Source organism: Epinephelus fuscoguttatus, linkage group LG2, assembly GCF_011397635.1.
Source record: "Epinephelus fuscoguttatus linkage group LG2, E.fuscoguttatus.final_Chr_v1".
NCBI lineage: Eukaryota > Metazoa > Chordata > Actinopteri > Perciformes > Serranidae > Epinephelus > Epinephelus fuscoguttatus.
This window is the reverse complement of record NC_064753.1, coordinates 38,070,820-38,088,963: the sequence shown is the minus strand read 5'-3', so window position 1 is coordinate 38,088,963 and position 18,144 is coordinate 38,070,820. Positions and strand designations below refer to the sequence as shown.

General features: G+C 38.9%; 1 protein-coding gene and 1 long non-coding RNA gene across 3 annotated transcripts in view; one reads left to right on the top strand and one right to left on the bottom strand.

Moving 5' to 3' along the window:
• The first annotated feature begins 17 nt into the window (after nucleotides 1-17).
• LOC125880400 (uncharacterized) overlaps nucleotides 18-18,144 on the top strand; it is a 43,459-nt gene continuing 25,332 nt past the window's right edge. The window contains exons 1-4 of one of the 2 annotated variants that reach the window (XR_007448064.1): nucleotides 25-114; nucleotides 1,554-1,669; nucleotides 2,775-2,870; nucleotides 4,109-4,186. This is a non-coding gene — a long non-coding RNA (uncharacterized LOC125880400). Of the gene's footprint in view, nucleotides 115-1,553; nucleotides 1,670-2,774; nucleotides 2,871-4,108; nucleotides 4,187-18,144 lie in introns of both variants that reach the window. The other variant, XR_007448068.1, reaches the window with a different exon arrangement.
• fgf7 (fibroblast growth factor 7) lies at nucleotides 9,144-16,880 on the bottom strand. The gene is made up of 4 exons (XM_049562785.1): nucleotides 16,639-16,880; nucleotides 15,566-16,210; nucleotides 11,611-11,717; nucleotides 9,144-11,452 (listed from the first exon to the last, which is right to left on the bottom strand). Exons 2-4 carry the CDS (start codon nucleotides 15,849-15,851, stop codon nucleotides 11,237-11,239), a joined length of 609 nt encoding a protein of 202 aa, XP_049418742.1. The 5' UTR covers nucleotides 15,852-16,210; nucleotides 16,639-16,880; the 3' UTR covers nucleotides 9,144-11,236.

The following is an 18,144-nucleotide window of genomic DNA, read 5'->3' as shown; positions in this document are numbered from 1 at the left end:
CGGAAACAGTGTTTCGCCTACAGGAAGGAGTGCGTTCGTCAGTTAGCCGTTGCTAAGCACCAAATTCCGAACGTGAGCTGTTGGGCAGTGACGTTACCTGCTGGTGGCGGACAGGTTAAGTAGCGTTGAGTAAAGTAAAGTAACGTTAGTAACGATGTCAAACGGGAAGAACCTTGTGGACTGTTAAGTAGCTAAATAAATTAAATGTTAATTAACGGAAAGTAACGAAAGGTTAATTGTTAACGTAACCGTAGGACTATGGGTTAGCTTAGTAAATATACTAAGATGTTTAAGCTAGATTCAATGTTGAGTTAAATGACATTAGTTAAAGTTGCAATTGACTAATTAACCATCAGGGAACATTTTACTCTGTCAGTTTAAGTTTCCTATTGTAACATTTAGGGAAGTAGCTAGCTTTATGGTTAATGCTACTCATGTTTTTCCCCATCAACAAATGTAACAGAACCAGCTTAAATGGCCAAGCATGTGTACATATACATAAACGGAATTTGACTCTGGATTTTTGTTGCTCTCAGTATACATACACAGAACTATTCACACAGCTAAAAACAAGGAGGACAAAGCTGAACAAAGTAAACATAAACATTTTAATATCTACAGATATAAATAAATAAATATATACAATGTATGATGTATCCACAATGTAACACAGTAGTAGAAGAGGTGCTGGAATAAATATGGGATGATTGGTGTAACAGGTTACTTTATATACATAATTTATGTGTTGTATTAATAATTTGAAAAATATTTATATTATATATTTCATTAACTTCTGCATGACTTCAGGTTTGGACATATCATGAAAATACTAAAAAAAAAAGTTTGTCATCTGTCCCTATTAAAAAATATCAGCATTTAAGTTAATGGTATTTTGACTGATGATAGCATTTTAATACATTAAAATATGCGTTATTTTCAAATGATTTGAATAAAAAGTTGTAAATTTAATTAGCTTGCGGCTCTTTGCTGCATTTCACCCCCTATATTCTCTAAACACACTTCCCTCCCACAGAAAATATGTCTGTGAGTGATGAATACTATTATTTAATCTGTTTCTTGATTAACTAGAGTACATAAAATGGCACAAAAAAGTACATCAGGATTAACTTGAGTTGAGAATAGCAGATTTCCTGGGCATCCCAATCCTTACAGTTATTGTATGTACAATGATGGTAATGTCACATTAATGCATTGTGCAGTCATCCTTTTGCAGTCTTAATTTTAGTCAGCGAAAACACAGAGAAAACCAGTGCTGATATTTGATAAAGAATGTTATCTATTATCTAACACTTAGTATTACAAATGCATATGTAATTGCTAGTTCAGAGTATGATGTACTATTTATAATCTAATTTCCTGTTCTGTTGATACAATTCTAAATGGATGTTTTAACTATAGTCTGGATCAGACCTTTAATTGCTCTGTATGTCTCAGATTTTCCAGATATTGAAATGATATGATTGAAAATGACTACTTAAGTGAAATAAAATGGTAATGAAGTCAAACTATTATGCTTTGTTTTGATTATACAGCAGTGAAAATTTCTGGGACGTTGTGCAGCCAGTCATTCTAAAGGAAGCTGATGCTTAAGCAAAATTCAAGGTTCACAGATGATAACACCCCAATGTGGCCAATCAAAACTTGAAAGGTCAGTTCAGAGAATACTAGCATGAAATATTAGGCCTAATATGCATCTGTTGTATTGAAAGCCAAATGTGCTTGATGTGATGTAAAACAGATTGTTTTATGTCAGATTTCAGAGATACCTGAGCTGTCACACTTTTTTTATGAAACAGACAATCGCATGCAAACCTGCATGGCAAACAGATGTGTATCAAATGGGATCTTCCACCGTCTGTGATATTAGATTCCAAACAATCAGAAATCTGCCAAATGTGCGCTGCGTGCCAGGTTGCTTTTAGAATCATTGCAATGAAATGTAGTTTTTCAGTAGTTGTCATATTTCTTGCACCAAGCTTACCTGTCATCCCTGCAGGCTGTGTTATTCAGGATCTAGGAGCCTTAAGCCTTGCTTAAAAACATCATCTGGCGGTTCTTCCCGCACAGGTTCAAGATGATTTTGCTCTCTTAAACTTCACAGGATGTTTTAAATCTGCAGATTTAGCTTTAGATAGGATTTAGGATTTTTCTGATAATACCTTGCGCTGTCCTTTGGTCTTTGTGCTCTGTGTTGCCTTTGGCATTAAACTGTCACAAAGCTAGACACAACAATATCATGGTTGAGATCCATCTGCCTGCATCAGATATGAATGGATTGACTGTTCCTGACATGTCTTATAATTAAAATTCAATTCTTCTTCTGTTTAGTCTAACGCAGAGGAATGAAAAAACAAACTGCATGACAGCTGCATTTCAGGAATGTTTGTTTTACAGATGACAGCAGTGCAGATAAATTTCCAAGAAAACTGTTACTGAATCATTATTTTCCTCTGTATTCTGTCTTGTTGCCAGTTACTAAAAACAGTCAGAGCAATGAAAATATTAAATCAAACATTTGAAATAAGGTCTTTCAGGTGCATCCAGGCCTTATCGGCCTACGCAGTCAGCATAGCATTTTACTAAACATTCCCTGAATCAAAGGAGTGACTAGATGACTGGGCTAACCTTTTGGTTTCCTTGCCTTTCTCAGGTCACCACACACTGATAACATATACATGTAATGCCTCTCAGACTGACAGACTTTCCATATTTGACATATGAATTTTTGAGCAGTTGCATCGTGTGCTTTTCAGGCATGAAGCCCAAATTCCTTTCATGGCAACACAGGAACTTAAGTTGGCCCATCACAGCAGCTGGAGATGAATCTAAAGAGAGGAACCCTGCTCATGGTAAGACTCAAAGTGTATTTTTGCCCTTGTGTGCCTTCCTACTAGTGCGTACATGTGATAATGAGCATTTATGTTGTGTGCCAGGATAACCTCCTGAAACCCAGAGTGATTTTTGCTTGGAAGAATTTTACGCCAAGTTCTAAGCCTGCTAAGCATCCATAATATGTTTGTGAAAGCAAACTGAAAATCCAGCATGCTTAAGTCATAAGCTTTTATCATACGTGATCCAGTGGCTTTGTGTTGCAAACTATCCCTCATTTGTTATTTAACTGGATACGTCTTTAAATGCTATAAAAGAGAGCATAAGACACTGAACATACTCAATAACAGCATGTTCTTCCAACAAGTGTCCCTTTTTCTTTGGATAACCCACAGATCCTGCTGTCAATAGTCTTTATCTGAGCTATTTATATAGTAGAATGTATTTCCAATCCAGTAACCATGAGGCAGCGGCAGGGTTAGAAAAATTTGCTAACCAATGCCAGCACTCCTCTTTTAATACAAAAGTTTCTGAGATTTTAAGTTTTCAAAACAGGCAGTGTATTTGCAAGGAATTACTCCTAGGCCCCCGAAATAACCACTGAACACTACTTGGTTTACTTTCTCAGCATCTGAAAGACAAAGGGAGCCTCAAACTCTGTTGTGCCAACTCTATTGTGGAGCTGACAACACATTTGTTGCCCAGATAAGCAAGCTAAGTAGCCAACTTAAAAACCAATGTTAATGCAATATATGAAACATAGCAAATATCAGCATTTTAAAATCATCCACTCTCAATTTGCAGCAATTCTAAAAAAAAAACAAGTATAGCCCCTTTATCCTATGTGTCTTTTCAGTGTGGTGAACAATGTGTCAGTGTGACCTTTTTGTGAGTATATCCCAATTCAGTTAACCATTACTGTAATGCACCTGTTGACCTTATAGATTACTGTACAGAAAGTTTTGATCCAGAAGCTGGGTTGTCAGTTCACCTCCTCTCACACTCGTCAACATGTATTTTCGTCCAACAACAGGAGCACACAACTGCATACAGTGATAAAGAGACAATGACTCATTACATCTGATTAGTGATGTGGGAAGCAAAGCTTTCTGAAAGACTTACTCACTATTTATTATGCGGGGTTGCAACAGTATGAGATTTTCACAGTGCAATAACCATCTCAGTGAGTTCCATGGCTTCACAGTATACAACATTACCCTATTATTATTATTATTATCTTTTCTATTATTGTTTGCAGTTACACAGACCCTTCTGTCAAAGCAGAATGTATGTGACTGACTGGCAGTCAAGTAGGGAAGAAGATGTGCAGCCACAGGTGAGATTCTCCATATGGTCCCTCATCCAACACTGCAGATAAGCAAATGCACAGGGTATGATAACCGCCAATTTTCATACCAAGATGTACCATTTTCAATGAATACCTCTGCAACTCGATTATAAGCAATTGTGTTGAAATTAGCCAACTGTTTCAAAGTATTTCAGACAGTCAAAATGGTAACATCTGCTTGCCAAATTCCTGGTACTGCATTCCACCAAATTGATTAAATTGGATAGGCCTTGTTCAGACTGCCAGGCCAAATCAGTTTTTTGGCATATCCAGATTGTGCCCGGATTTATTTTAGAAATTCTGGACAGTAAAAATAAAACCACATGAAATGCAGCTTCAGCAAATTAGATCCAAACAACATTAGTAGGTAGTAGTAGATTTACTGTAGACGTGTCTCAATCTACAAACTTTGGCCACTCTGATTAGATTTCAAAATGTCCTTTGCATTATTTGACAGAGGTGCTGAGCAGAATCCACACTGCTAGGAGAGTGCTATGGAGGACAACACTCCATGGACAGACACCGAAATAAATTGTTTGCTGTCACTTGGCTGGCAGCATCAAATAATCATACTTGACAGCACGATTGATTGGAGAGCGAAAGGATGAACCTCTATTCAGATCCCCAGGAAGTGCATGGGGCTTTAAAGCCAATTTTCATAGTGGTCAAACAGTGGAATTATGACTTTTAGGCCCATCACGTGATGCGTTTGGGCTCAAAAAGGCTTTTTCCCATAGACCTACATTGTGAAAGAGACGTCTATACCATCAATACCCACTGAAATGACTTGTTTCATTTGGGGATTTGGTCCATTCAGTTCAATAATGTTTTGAAAATCTAGAAGAGCCATCGATTAAGTCATTTTATCCCGGTCCAAGTTAGCGGAGGGCTAAGTTAGCCACTCAGCTTGCAAAGTCTGTAGTGCACCTGCTTTATGGGCTGAATGATGCAGTAGATCTGGGTAATTTTATACCCAGAAGGTCAAATTTTTAGGCTTCATGCTCCACTGAGCAACTTTAATAGGAATGAACGGGGCTCTGCCTCCAGCGCTGTATTCAGCTCTCTTAATACATCCATGCCTCCATCCCTCATGCTTTTGCATCAGGAAGCAGCTTCACCAGCATAGCTACATAAATACTGATTCCAACGTCGTTACCATAGCAACCCATGCAGATAGGCTGATGTTATCTCGACACACAATTCAGATCTGATCACTTGCAAATAATGGGCAGTCTGTTTTAAAGATTCTGATTTGCCTGCAGTCTTTGCGTAGCCTTTGTCAGAATACAAGAGGTCTTACTGCTCTCATTATTGTTATTTTGTTTCATGTATCTTGTATCTGCTTTGAAAAGACAATGCCATGTTGTATAGTCTGCTTCAAGCGCAATACCTCTAATGCACACAATGTTTCTTGTCTTTTCTTACTGGAACAAGTACACTTAGTAATCCCTCTAAAGGGCTGTAAACATGGAGGAGTGATTTAAAGTCAGACAGATTCATGACAGGTCCGGAGTTGTGTTGCTTTACCAAGTGTAAAGACATGTGTGACTCATTTGCTGTGAACTCTTTCTGATTTCCAAAATGTGGCCCTCAAGATAACATAAGACTTGCTAAAATGAGTGAATGTAATTCACCTCTTGTACAAGATGTTGAAGATGTTGACAGTGTTAGAGAGAAAGGTACTGCCAAACTTGGAAAGGAAACATGGTTTTGCATTTTTGATACAATGGAGCACCTCAGTTCTGTGGACGTAGAGTGGAAATAAAAACTGGGACATGAACAGATAAGGATTATATGACCATGATTCAACTCAATTTATGGCAAAGTTTAATACAAAACAACTTTCTTAACTTTCCAAATATGTCGAAAAGTGGGATACATGCACAAATTTGAAAAGTATTCACCCTTGATCTTTGCCTGGCTCTTCCAACTAGAATATCTAGAAAATGTGATGTGAGTAGTGGGTAGACCATTTGATAAAGATGGACGACATTAGAGCTGTGAAGTTTAGCTAACTGTAGCTAACTTGTTTATTCATTGTTTGGTCTGTGATGTAATAGGTCAAATAGAAAAAGGTCCAGTACTAACAGGGTGACAGGGATCATATCGCCACCTATTGTAGCAGAGTCGGACATACTTTGGTCAATAAATCAAATCCCCTCCTGTGCTTATACTGGGACATAGACAGTAGTCCAAATACATGGCCAGAATCTATGTGAATATGATTATAGCACAACTATGATTAAACGTGGAGCGTAAACACACTGAAGCAGAAAGTTGCAGAGTTTGAGAAACTTTTAAAATCAAGAATATGTTAACAAATGTCTATCCAGCATTTCAGACTGTCTGTGTGAATCTGTTCTAGCATAAGATTTTTGTCTGTGTTGACAATAAACCATTCGTCCCACGTGATCCACCACACGAGCCCTAACAGTCTTTTTTGACTCCAAATATGGCCATACTTGTGGAGTTCACTCCCATATTCACAAATATGGTGTTGGGATGAAAACAAACTCCGATGTCCATATGGCACAACACCAAGAAGTCATCAATGCTGTATTTGAAAACTATGAGAGACACCATAGCATTTTATTGGAACTGTATTGCTTTAACTTGGGTCCAACCAACCTGCATGTTTAGAATTGTGGTCTACTAATCGGGAAAAATCTGTCCATAAGTTATTATTTGCTCTTGTAGTGTTGTAATTGAGGCATTTGTTTTATCTGTTGGTGGTTTGCCAATGTAGCATGGTTAAAATAGCCTTTGAAAGCCAGCAATGCCAGTTGTCATGGTGGACTAAGTCAGTAGTCTTGCAAGTCTTAAGTGTTGCAGGTGATTATAACACCGTCTTTTGATCAGAATTTATCATCTTCCTGCGTGCATTTAATTTACTTTAAAGTAAAGTGTGATATTGCGGTAAGTGTGCTGGAGGTCCCGACCGTCTTTCACAATGATCTGGTGTTCTGGGGGGTTCCGTACAAAGGGCTGCAAACACAGAATTCCCCACATTGCATAACCACAGATTTCCTCGGGGGAAATGAAGGTTTACAGCCCTGAAATGTATCAAGTTCAGCTGCGTGTTCCCCCTCCCCCTCCTGGCCTCCCCTTTCTCCCGCTGCCCCAAGACCACCTCTCCTCATCGCACGAGACTCCCCAGCCTCTCTCCCTGTTTAGCTTCACTTGCCTTTCTTTCTCATCCAACCTCTTCTCTGCTTGTCTCCGTCCATCCTTCCCTGTGGTGTTATTCACAGCCAGCGTCAGACTTGCCTCAACCAGACGTTCATCTGCACGTGCTGTTTGTAATATGGCACGCATGTGGTTTTCATGTTTCCACACAAATGCAAATATAATACTGCTGTTTTAAAGCATTGCAATGAATAAGTACATTATTGTCTTTGAGTCATTATTCATCCCAGGAGGTCCATGAAACTACACAGTAGCTCTTTAGCTGCTTTTTTGATCAGAGGAAATGATCAAGTATTGACAGAAAATTGTACTTTTGCTGTGCTTTAAAACTATTGCAGGCCCTGGTCACTACTGATGTTCTATCAGCTAATATAAATCATTATTAGCTATACATCTGACCCTAAGTTATGGCTGCATCTGGTAAACAATTGCCGATATGTAATTATTAGTAATGCAAAATAAAAACTATTTAGACATGCTGTTTAAATAATCTACTGGCATACGTTCAGTGCTAACATTACAAGGCAGTATTTTTGACTGTAAAGAAACTCTGTGTCGCTGCTGGAAAGACTACAGCTGGTTTCATAATTTTGCTATTTGATAACTAATGATGAACAGATGAAGAAAATTGCATGGGAATCCCACATTTTGTAAAAAGAGAAAAAAAAGCTTTAAAAAAGTATTAAAAGGATTTGTGATTTCAGGAGCAATTTATTAAACAAAATCTGTAGGTCTTGGAACACCTTGTAAATATTATTTATGTGTCTGGCGTGCCTGCGTTGCGTCTTTTTTTCTCGGAAGTCTGTTGCTTCACGTCTGTGACAGTTCTCTCTCATTCTCCTTGGCTTTAGCCTCCCCTCGTCCTGCTGGGAATACACAGCCTTGAGTCTGAAATGTGTTTACATTTTGAGCATGTTACAAATTATCTGCTAAGACTAACTTTGCGTGACTTGGCAGAAGCCTTCACCTTGCTCAGATGTTGTTTGGGTCAAATGTATTTCAGGGGTTTGCTCTCTCAATTTGACTGTCTATCTGACAGGGGTTCTCCAAGCCAGATGTGAACTCAGGCGAAAGGTAAATCTCGTGCTGTGTCAGTGTGTGTGTGTGTGTGTGTGTGTGTGTGCGTGCCTGCATGCACGTGTATGAATCTATAGTGTAGGCAGCCTGCCAATATGTCTGCGATATTTTTCTGCACTGACAAGACTCCACTTGTACTCAATACAATATAAACCCACAGGGAATTAACATTTGAACCATGCTGATGTATTTTTATCTTCCATCATAAATGAATAGATTTATCCTCGCATTGTATTACCACATCTCAACCTCCCTTATCAGATTGAATGACCTTATTCATGCGTTTCATGTGTGGATGATTTTCCAAGCACACTTAAGTTTTCCCAAACGTTTCTTTCCAATGTGTATTCAATCTTCTTAAAGAGAACATCAACAGATTTGATTATCTTGTCATTAAATCAGCTTAGCTGGCAAACATACAGCTTAATACCTCCAGAGGACTGCAGACATATCAGAGTTTGAAAAACCAGTCGCTTAATACGTTTTCTCTACAGGCTTGAGCGTAATATAGAGTTACAGGCTGAATAACCCCAATTTTATCAAGTGATATTCAAAGATAAGGTTATGACTTATCCTCCAACAGGCATTTTCTAATGAGATCAAAATTACAGCAAATGTCAGATCATACATTTTGTACTTATTCAACATAATAGTTTTATTATGTACCAAGAATGGGGCCAAATCATGTAAGATTACAGATATTTTAAAAGTTGTTACTGAATAACAAAGTCATCTTTCTTATTAATGGTCAGCATGCAAATAGTAAAAAACTTTTTTATTCCATTTTTCATTTGGATTTATTGAGAGTGTGTTGAATTTTTATCACAGTTTGTGGGTTGAATACAGTTCTCTTCACCTTTCTCCAGAGTTTCAGCTTCATAGCTTTATATGTGGCAGAATAAAAGCATGGTTCATTTCATGCATTAAGTCATAAGTTGCTAGTACTGCCAGATCCATTAAAAATCAACACTGCTCACAGACTGGGGTGGTACATTAGAAGGTGTCTGGTGTGAAAAACCAGCTTGCTGATGAAAGGTGAAACATTCAGCAAGTCAACCAGATACCAAAACTGTCAGACCAAAGCAGGAAAGAGTACCTGTGAATATTGGAATACATCAAAATTTGACAGGCAAGTTTGTGAGCTTGCTTAGAGTCCTTAATACCCCCTAGTGGTAAAAAAAAAAAAAAAAAAAACATGAGAAACTGGTAGAATATTGCACATTGTAAGGAAAATGGACACTTTAACATACAACTCAAATGTTTTATATAAATAACTTACAACTATGAATGATAATGTAATGTTATTTTAGGGCCTGTATTGGGATATTGTAATGATGTCATGCAGATACTTGGCCTTTTCAGATGGAAAGTGGAAAGGAGTGTTAGACATGTTAAAGATAAATGCACCTCCCTACATTTTTTGTTGAAAGCTCATTTGCACGGGACTAGCATTACATGATGACCTCTGATAATTTGCAATAAATTCAGAGGTCATTTGTGATTTTAATCTCATGTCAAGTCCATAATTTGTCAAGTAAAATCTTCGTGATTTGGGGTTGTATTTAGGTTTTCTGTTTTCTCCACACCTTGTTTCTGCGTCTTCACCAGTTGAGAACTATAAAGGCTGCATTGACGGTTATACATCAGTGTTTTGACAGCATTTTGGGTGCACAGCATGCAGAAAAAGCAATATCAAATCAATTAGAAGAGAGAAATCTTGAACGATGATGAGATGGATAACATGACAGTGTGTGGCAGATTAGTGTAGCATCATAGCCTGGGGATGAGGCCAGTAAATTCGAGTAAAATACAGACTTCGCCATTGGGGGTGTGATTTCTAAATCACAAGGTTCCCAGGTAAGACTAGTCCCATGCAAATAGGGCTGTAGTCATACTTGTAATGTCTTGACAAAACTCAAAAAACGTCTCCTTATTCATAAATATGTGATCTTTTGGCAAACATAATTATTAACTCTGATGGAAAGAGATTGCATAGCATACACATTTATTATGTAGTTCACTTTGTATTTTAATCTGGATATCATTTCAGCAGCAGCAGAATATTTTAGCTTTTCAAAATCACACCTTGATAATGAAGAGGGAATCAGTGAGCAGCTACAATGCATTCGACCACAGTCTGGTCATCAATGCAAGAAGGACAGACAGATCAAAACAGATCATCCACAAACAGATTGTCCTACAAACTCTAATTTTACTGAACATGCCATTGTAGTTTATTGTGCCTCTGTTGTGTGTGCTCTGAGCACTTGTACCAGTAAAAAAAAAAAGACAAGTCCAGCTTGCTTCAGCACATCTTGGTCGAGCCAAATCTCTGTTCTGGACCTCTTTGTTGATCATTCAGGTCTCCTCATCTGGCTGGGTGTAGATCATCTTTGGAAAAGGATACAGTCCCGACTGTGCGTAATACATTTTACTGTTTTATAAGAAAACACTTAACTGTTTTATAAGGAAATATAATATTTAACTCAAAATAACAATAACATTGAGTAGACTTTAGTGGTTTTACGGTTGGTGTACCAGTTGAAGCTATGTCAAATATTTCCTTGTTTCGACATCGTGTTTGAGGATGTTTGGAATAGTTTGATGTGCCCATCTGATATCGGTTGCTTATGAAAATTACAACATGTTATGGAACCTTATATAACTAACGTACGACTGATTGTGGAGCGTGATGTTGGTAATGAGTTTACATGTGTCTGTTAACATATATAATATGTGACGGAAATCATACACAAATAGTCCTTTTTAGCTTTTTCAGTCCACCCTCCGGTCCTCCTCCCTGCACTTAATAGGGATGAAGTGAGATGCTATATGCTCCCTCCTAGTCTTCTTGCCTCGCATTGGCCGTCCTTTCTGAGACAGAGCTATGAACATTTCTTTGCCATTTTTAGTCCACTTTGCAGAGGAGTAAGCATTGAAGTAGTTTTCTAGGAAAACCTCCTTGAAGTTGCAGTTTTCATTGTAGATCCTCTGTAAAGGACAGACAAACATTAATACAATCAGCATTTGTCTTCACTGTCAGTTCTTGGTCTTGGTTATGAATGTTTTGCAATAATTGTTTTATTTATGCTCTGCTGTTAATCATCTGAAAACAGTGCATGACATCTCTCACTGAGGAAAAATATTACCTTGCCTTGCAGCTGTCCAGCCTTGTTCATAGAGATATAATACTGACTCTTCACGCCTTTGATAGCCAGTACACCCCCCTCAGACACTGTCCTGATCTCCAGGATACCTGCCAGACATTCACACAGTTAGTCAAAGTGAGACATATCACAGGACAGATAAGACACTGTCGACATCCAGCCTTCACTCCACCTCCGCACTGCGCGCGACATTCATCTTCATTAACAAACAGGATGAAGGTTCCTGTGGTTAATCAGTCTGTGGTTTCTCTGGCTTTATTCAAGCCTTGTTAACTGGCCTGGGTGGCCATTACACAAACCACAACCTATGCCATAGCACATATGGGAGACAGATTAGGCCTCTCTCTCCTGGGATTGAGAAAACTACCTCCTTGCATGAGCTTTGCACGCTACATTTTAGGCCTGCTCTTCAAGTCTGTGGGAGAGTAAAAACACTTGTGCTTAAGTATTTTGGTTTAAGAACAAATGGTAGTTGAGGTGTTTGACCTCACTTGAAAGTGAAGGAGCTAATTATGTTGTAGGGCTTATAAGAATGCATCTTTATTATTTCACGCAATAGATCCATGGATCTTTTATCATTTGTCCAGCAGTTGTAGACATCTAATGCTGTCTCATCATAGAAAACATCACTATATACAGTATATACTGCTCAGTTCTTGTGATTGAAAGTATGATGCCGCTGCTATCCATATAAAGAAGAGAGGGTCGCACGCAGAAATGTATCATTCACTAAGTTTACTAAATCATTTGTCTGGCAATACACAAAATGTTTTCAGCCATCCAGACTTCATTGGGATGTGATTATGCTCCTATTACAAATATGAGGAATCATTAAACATTAGTTCAAAGACAGCAACAAATACCAGATCATAGATTTTTAGTGAATATAAAAGCCTTGTTGTTTGTGCAAAAATTCTTCATTTGACAGTCAGAGAAAAAAAGGGAAGAACTCCATTGAAGGTCTTCAGACTGACATTGAGCATGCTGCATTTTAGTGTTTGCGTGATCACAAACAGATGGCAGAGTCCCAATCATGGAATGTTGTTTGTGCTCTGCTTGCACTTGATATTTGACTTAATATGACTGCCCTTTGACTGTATGATCATATTTATTTAACCCTGATTTTCTATTCCTTGATCATGATTTAAAGAAGTGTCTCACAGCCTTCTTCGTGTCAAGGACCCCTGAATTGATACACATTAGGTCACTGACCCCCAGTTGATAAGATATCACTTCAGGGACCTTCATATGAAAAGATTTTGGCCGTTAGATATGATTAAGACCAGAATTGTATTGTTGTTAATGCAGCTGAGGAGATAACTGTGGAGGAAGTGGAACCTATGATCAGAATAATCACTCTTATGACTCTCACTCACATCGGGCTCACTTCTGTAGTGAATTAAATAGTCAGAATAAACTGTTCCCCATTTTTTCTGGGGACCCCTTGGAGGTCCCTGAAGGGGCTTCCTGGACTTCTGGCTTCAAGTAAAGCTCAATTTAACACAGTCAGAGCTACATCTCCATTGTTAACCCCTTACACATTCAGAGTCAGCTGACCTTCATTTCCTAATAAATCCCACATTGGTGGCAGCTGTCGATGCAACTGCATGTTTATTTCCCGAGTAGGGATTTCACTAATCAAAGTGCTTGGATTACTGTGTTTTTATGGTTGTTAAAAAGCGTGAAAGTGTTATTCCCATAATATTACATGTAAGAGCTGCAGTTGTTTGGTCTACTGTGGAAAGATGGAACACATTTCCACACACATGCTCACGCACATATTGTTAACATTTTGGCTCTGACGCAGACAGGCTATCCTCAGCTTGAACGGATTTGTCATCACTCGCTGTTCCGGCCTCTGGCTACGTAAACTTACTTGTGGGTAATCCCTAATCCTGCTTTCTGTTAACGAAGCTTGAATCAATTGTTTACATTTGGTGGTAAAGATAATGCGTTGTTGAGATTAATATTGACTGCTTCATACTAAATACCTAATGTCTAACTATCACTTTATCTCAAAATGCAAACTGAATCCTTATCCACACTGAAATTACAGCAGACTCCCTGTCTTTATCAGATTATTTCTATTTCACTTTGACGTTTATCAAATTACAATGAATTAAATTGCGAGTTTTGGATTAATTCAGTCCCTCAGTAAGTTTTATTTTGTTGCTCCTGACACCAGGTTTATTATGTTACCTACTTATATAGTTACTGCCTTTGAATTCCCTGTTTTACAGTTGTCATGCTGTGGTTTAGAAGTTGCTGATTGCCTACTTGGAAGCTGTTTATCTGCTCTTTGCTGTGGCTTAACACAACTTTTTATTGATATTATTAACACATTTTTGTGACTCAATTTAAGCCATGACACGGCCTTTCACTTAAACACAAACCTACACATGTTAGTAATTACCATTTCCTATTTTGTTAGCAGTGGATCTATTATCTTATAAGTAACATGTGTTTGTTTGCTTTTGAGGATTTGTTTACACATTCAGAACAAAACTGTCCTGGAGACTGCTGCAAATACCTCTGGCCACAACGCAAACATTATTATTTTTAGAAACATTTCTGCAACATTTTTTTTTCTATGATGCACAACATCAATGTTAGACATTTCAGTTCTCTGTGCAACGCAGATACAGAAGCTTCGCAGAATTAATAAAATCCTTTGAAATATAGTAAAGTTGGAAAAAACTTGTGTGGTGCAAGAGATGAGTTCACTGGAAGTAAGCCTATATTTTTGTTGCAGGGGCACATGGAATGTGGAGGCCAAAAATAATGTAGCTCCAAGTTTCTCATTTTGGTTTCTTCTCTTTTTTTTTCTTTCTCGTTTTGTTAAAAAAAACAAACAAGAAAAGAAGTCTTTTTGCAATCAGCTTTTCAGGACTTCTTGTTCACTGCAGCCAAAAAGTATGACTCACTTATTTATTACACATATATCTGCACCACGATGGTCTCTTCAAAGGCTTACTGGTTAAATTTCTGTGTGCTTTTAGCGTGCGATTGTCAGCCACATATGGGTGTATCAATTTTTCTGTCTCTCGTTGCCAATTGTTGCACAAGCATCTTTTCCATCCACTTTGAGGCATTTCCCTGTCAAGCCAACATTCCAGCCACAGCCACACTGTCAGATAGGAGGAAATGATAACTACTTAAAACATCCTCACCGTGACAGAGATTTCCAGTGGTAAGCGCGAGCTCTCCAGCAACAATTTTTACAATTCACCATGTTAGATTACAATTACCATGGCTATTAGGTAAAATTAGTCACTCAGTAGTGAACTGGCATGCTATTATGACAAATTTTGCTACAGTAATTTTGGACTAGGCACAGCATGGTGACTGCCTTGGTGCAAGTTGTCCATTGTTAACCATAGGTTCATTAGAAATCATTAATTTCTCCAGGTCTTTGATGCCATTTCTTTGTCCCAAGATATCATGGTGACACTTTATGTTTCTGGGAGAGTAAATCAGGCTGATCATGTGTGAGTCCGAGGTCACAGGGGCCTGGCACCCATCAGACTGCGAGACCCCTCAGTTTACTTCATTACAGCCTGTGTTTTGATGATGTTATGGTTTAACAAGCCAAAGCTCCCACCTGCTTCATTTTACCTCTGTCACTTTGGCTGCTCTAACAGAGACACATGACCCATTAACACTGTGATTACACTACAAAGAGCTCTGCACAATAACACCTCCCACATGCTTCTGCCACCTTGACAGGCCAATGGTTCTTCAGTGACTCAGTGGAAAGATCTCACAACTCAACTCAAGAATTATAACTTCTTATAATTTCCAATTCTAGGACTAAGTTCACACCAAAAAATCAAGTTAATTCACATTTGGAAAATATCATATGGTATTTGTTTATTACTAATAACTGCAGAGGATCTCATAGCAAAACACTGGTTTAATCAAAAAGAGTCATCCTTACTGTAGCAGTTGGTGGGATCTTGAGTCCCGGTGATGTTGCCAAAGTCATCAATTGTTAGGAACCACTGTGTGCGGCTGAACAACTGACGAATGCGCACATCCCCGCCCTCCATGTAGTCGTAGTTCCTCGTGTGGCGCTCGTGTTTGGAGCAGTTCATGATGGCAGCAAGTTGCTCTGGAGTGCAGTCACTGTAGACCACACACACACTGCCGAACAAGAAGATTGCGTGCAGGTACAGTCCCGGGAACAGATATTGAAGGTTCCATGTCAGCATCCATTTGCGCATTATAATACAATGCAGTGGGGATCAATGAACAACATACTTAAATGTGAGATAGAGATCTGCGCGCTATCCCTCAGCCCAGTGACCCCATGATCCCTGACTTGTGACCCTTGTGTTGGTCCCTGTTCTTGCAGCAGGGGTTCCTAATGGGACCTTGAGACTGGGTGGTTGTGGAGGGGACTTTGTGGAGCTGGTTGTGGTTGGCTGAAGCTGGAGTGTGGTCTGAAGAGGACAGGTTATGGGATGATGAAGTCTCTCTTTAGTCCTCAGTGAAGGTCTGCGTTGACTGCTCCATCCTCTTGAGACCGTAGTCCGAGAAGAGACGTCATAATCCAGTTTACAAAATGCTATGCAGGATGTCACTATAAAATAAAAAGAAGACTGGTTTAATTCTAGCTTGCTGTTGGAAAAATAGACCCACAGGTGCAGTTACAAATTGAAGGTTTTCCTTGAAGCTGCTTCAAAGAAAACAGTAAGTAATTACAAGGATTTACCCACTTAACTTCACATAAACAAACACCTTTCAAAGAGCTTCTCACTTTCTGTGTTCATACAAATATAAATTGCACATTTCCTAGCAATAAATTAAAATTTCTGTGGTGCACTTTGACGGGCAGATGTCTCCCGATCTTGGACCCAGAACAGTGAAATATTGCGTCAATGCTGTTGGATTGCTTCACAAGTCTATGGTCTGTAATTTCCTCTGTATTAGCATAAATACAGTATGTACTTTAAAACAATAATGCTGTTTTTCAAACAAACAAAAACAAAGTGTAGTTTAATGACTTACATGTGCTCTGTGATGACAGGAGTTGTCAAAGATGTGTTCCCTTTCAGAGAGAGTTTTAATTTGAAGTCTCTGTAATTCTAAAGCTGTAGTCTCAGTTGTAAACCAAGCCCAGTAGTGCAGTAAGGCTAAGCAAGAGCTTGGAGCTTCTGTCAATTCCCATGGATGTCTCCCTGATTCTGGCAGGCTCACTCTGTGCATCTTCCACTGTTGCTGTGCACTCTGCTTAGATAAATGCCTCCTGCTGACCTCACTTGAGAGCAATTAGATCCCAACCAGTCAGCTGTCCCTGGCTGAGGTGCAATGGAGAAACACCCTCTGCCTGCCTCTCGCTGTCACTCACCCACCGGACATGAGAGGGAGCTATAAACTCTCAGGAATAGCAGGCTCTCCTTGGTATGCACTCCTAAATACTTTAAGAACATTTGCATGCACACTCAACCCTTGCAGAACTTACTACAACCTCTCTGGCTTTTTCAAGAAACATCTTGCACTTCAGTAAGTTTGTGCTAAACTTGTTACAGATCTCATAATGACTCACATCACGTTTAAGATATTTGCTCTGATGACAAAGCTTTGAAGAATTTCTTCCCTATCATTTCAAATGTCACAATTAATTAGTGGTTTTACATAGCTGCACTTAATCATTGGTGCGGATTTATTGACTCAAGTAGTTCAAGAACTTCAAAGAAGCCCTTTAGTTCTTGTTCTTATTCAGTGTAGTAGTGGGAAGCAATATGTTACTGCTGGCAGGTATCCATCGAAAGGGAGAAAAACAGAAGACATGACTGCTCAGAAGTAGTCATCTCTGTGTCAGGGGTCATGCACTCTTTCACTTTCCGTGTTTGTATTTAAAGTCACAATTTATTGCCTTTACATACCTGGCCTTTCCTTGGACTCACCACTTCAAAAGTTTATATGGGCCCTAATGACGTGCTCCCCTGTGGAGGTCAGGGCTGCAGGCCTGAGCGAGAGGGACTTCTGGCTACAGCAGGTCTTCTTCTCATCTCTAAACTGGGGGTCGTAAAGACCTGATCTATTAGGTGTCACACTGGCCTGTTCATTTGTCCCTTCTATCACCTTAGAGACTGCTTACACTTTGGTCCTTTGGACACACAGGACAAGGAAACAACATATCACTTCAGGCAGCCACAATATTACAAAATCAGAGAACCAGACATTAAAATGAATGCAAAATCCTATTTTCTTATAAAATATTTTAATGCAAATCTAAATCTAAATCCATGACATACTGTATGTGTACATTAACGGCAATACTTTGTTTAAATCTTGAATAGGAATATTCTCCAGACAGGTAGATGTAAGTTTATAAAAAAATTTCAGAGCCACTATCAAAAAATGCCTCCTCATAGTAGAGAGGCTTTTGTGTTTCTCAGAGCTGTGTTGTCAGGGGCAGGTAGCACCTGGTAGGATCCTCTAGGGCACATTTCTGCCAGGACAGAGGCCAGACAGGGCGATTCCAGGACCACTATGAATTAGCCTTAACAG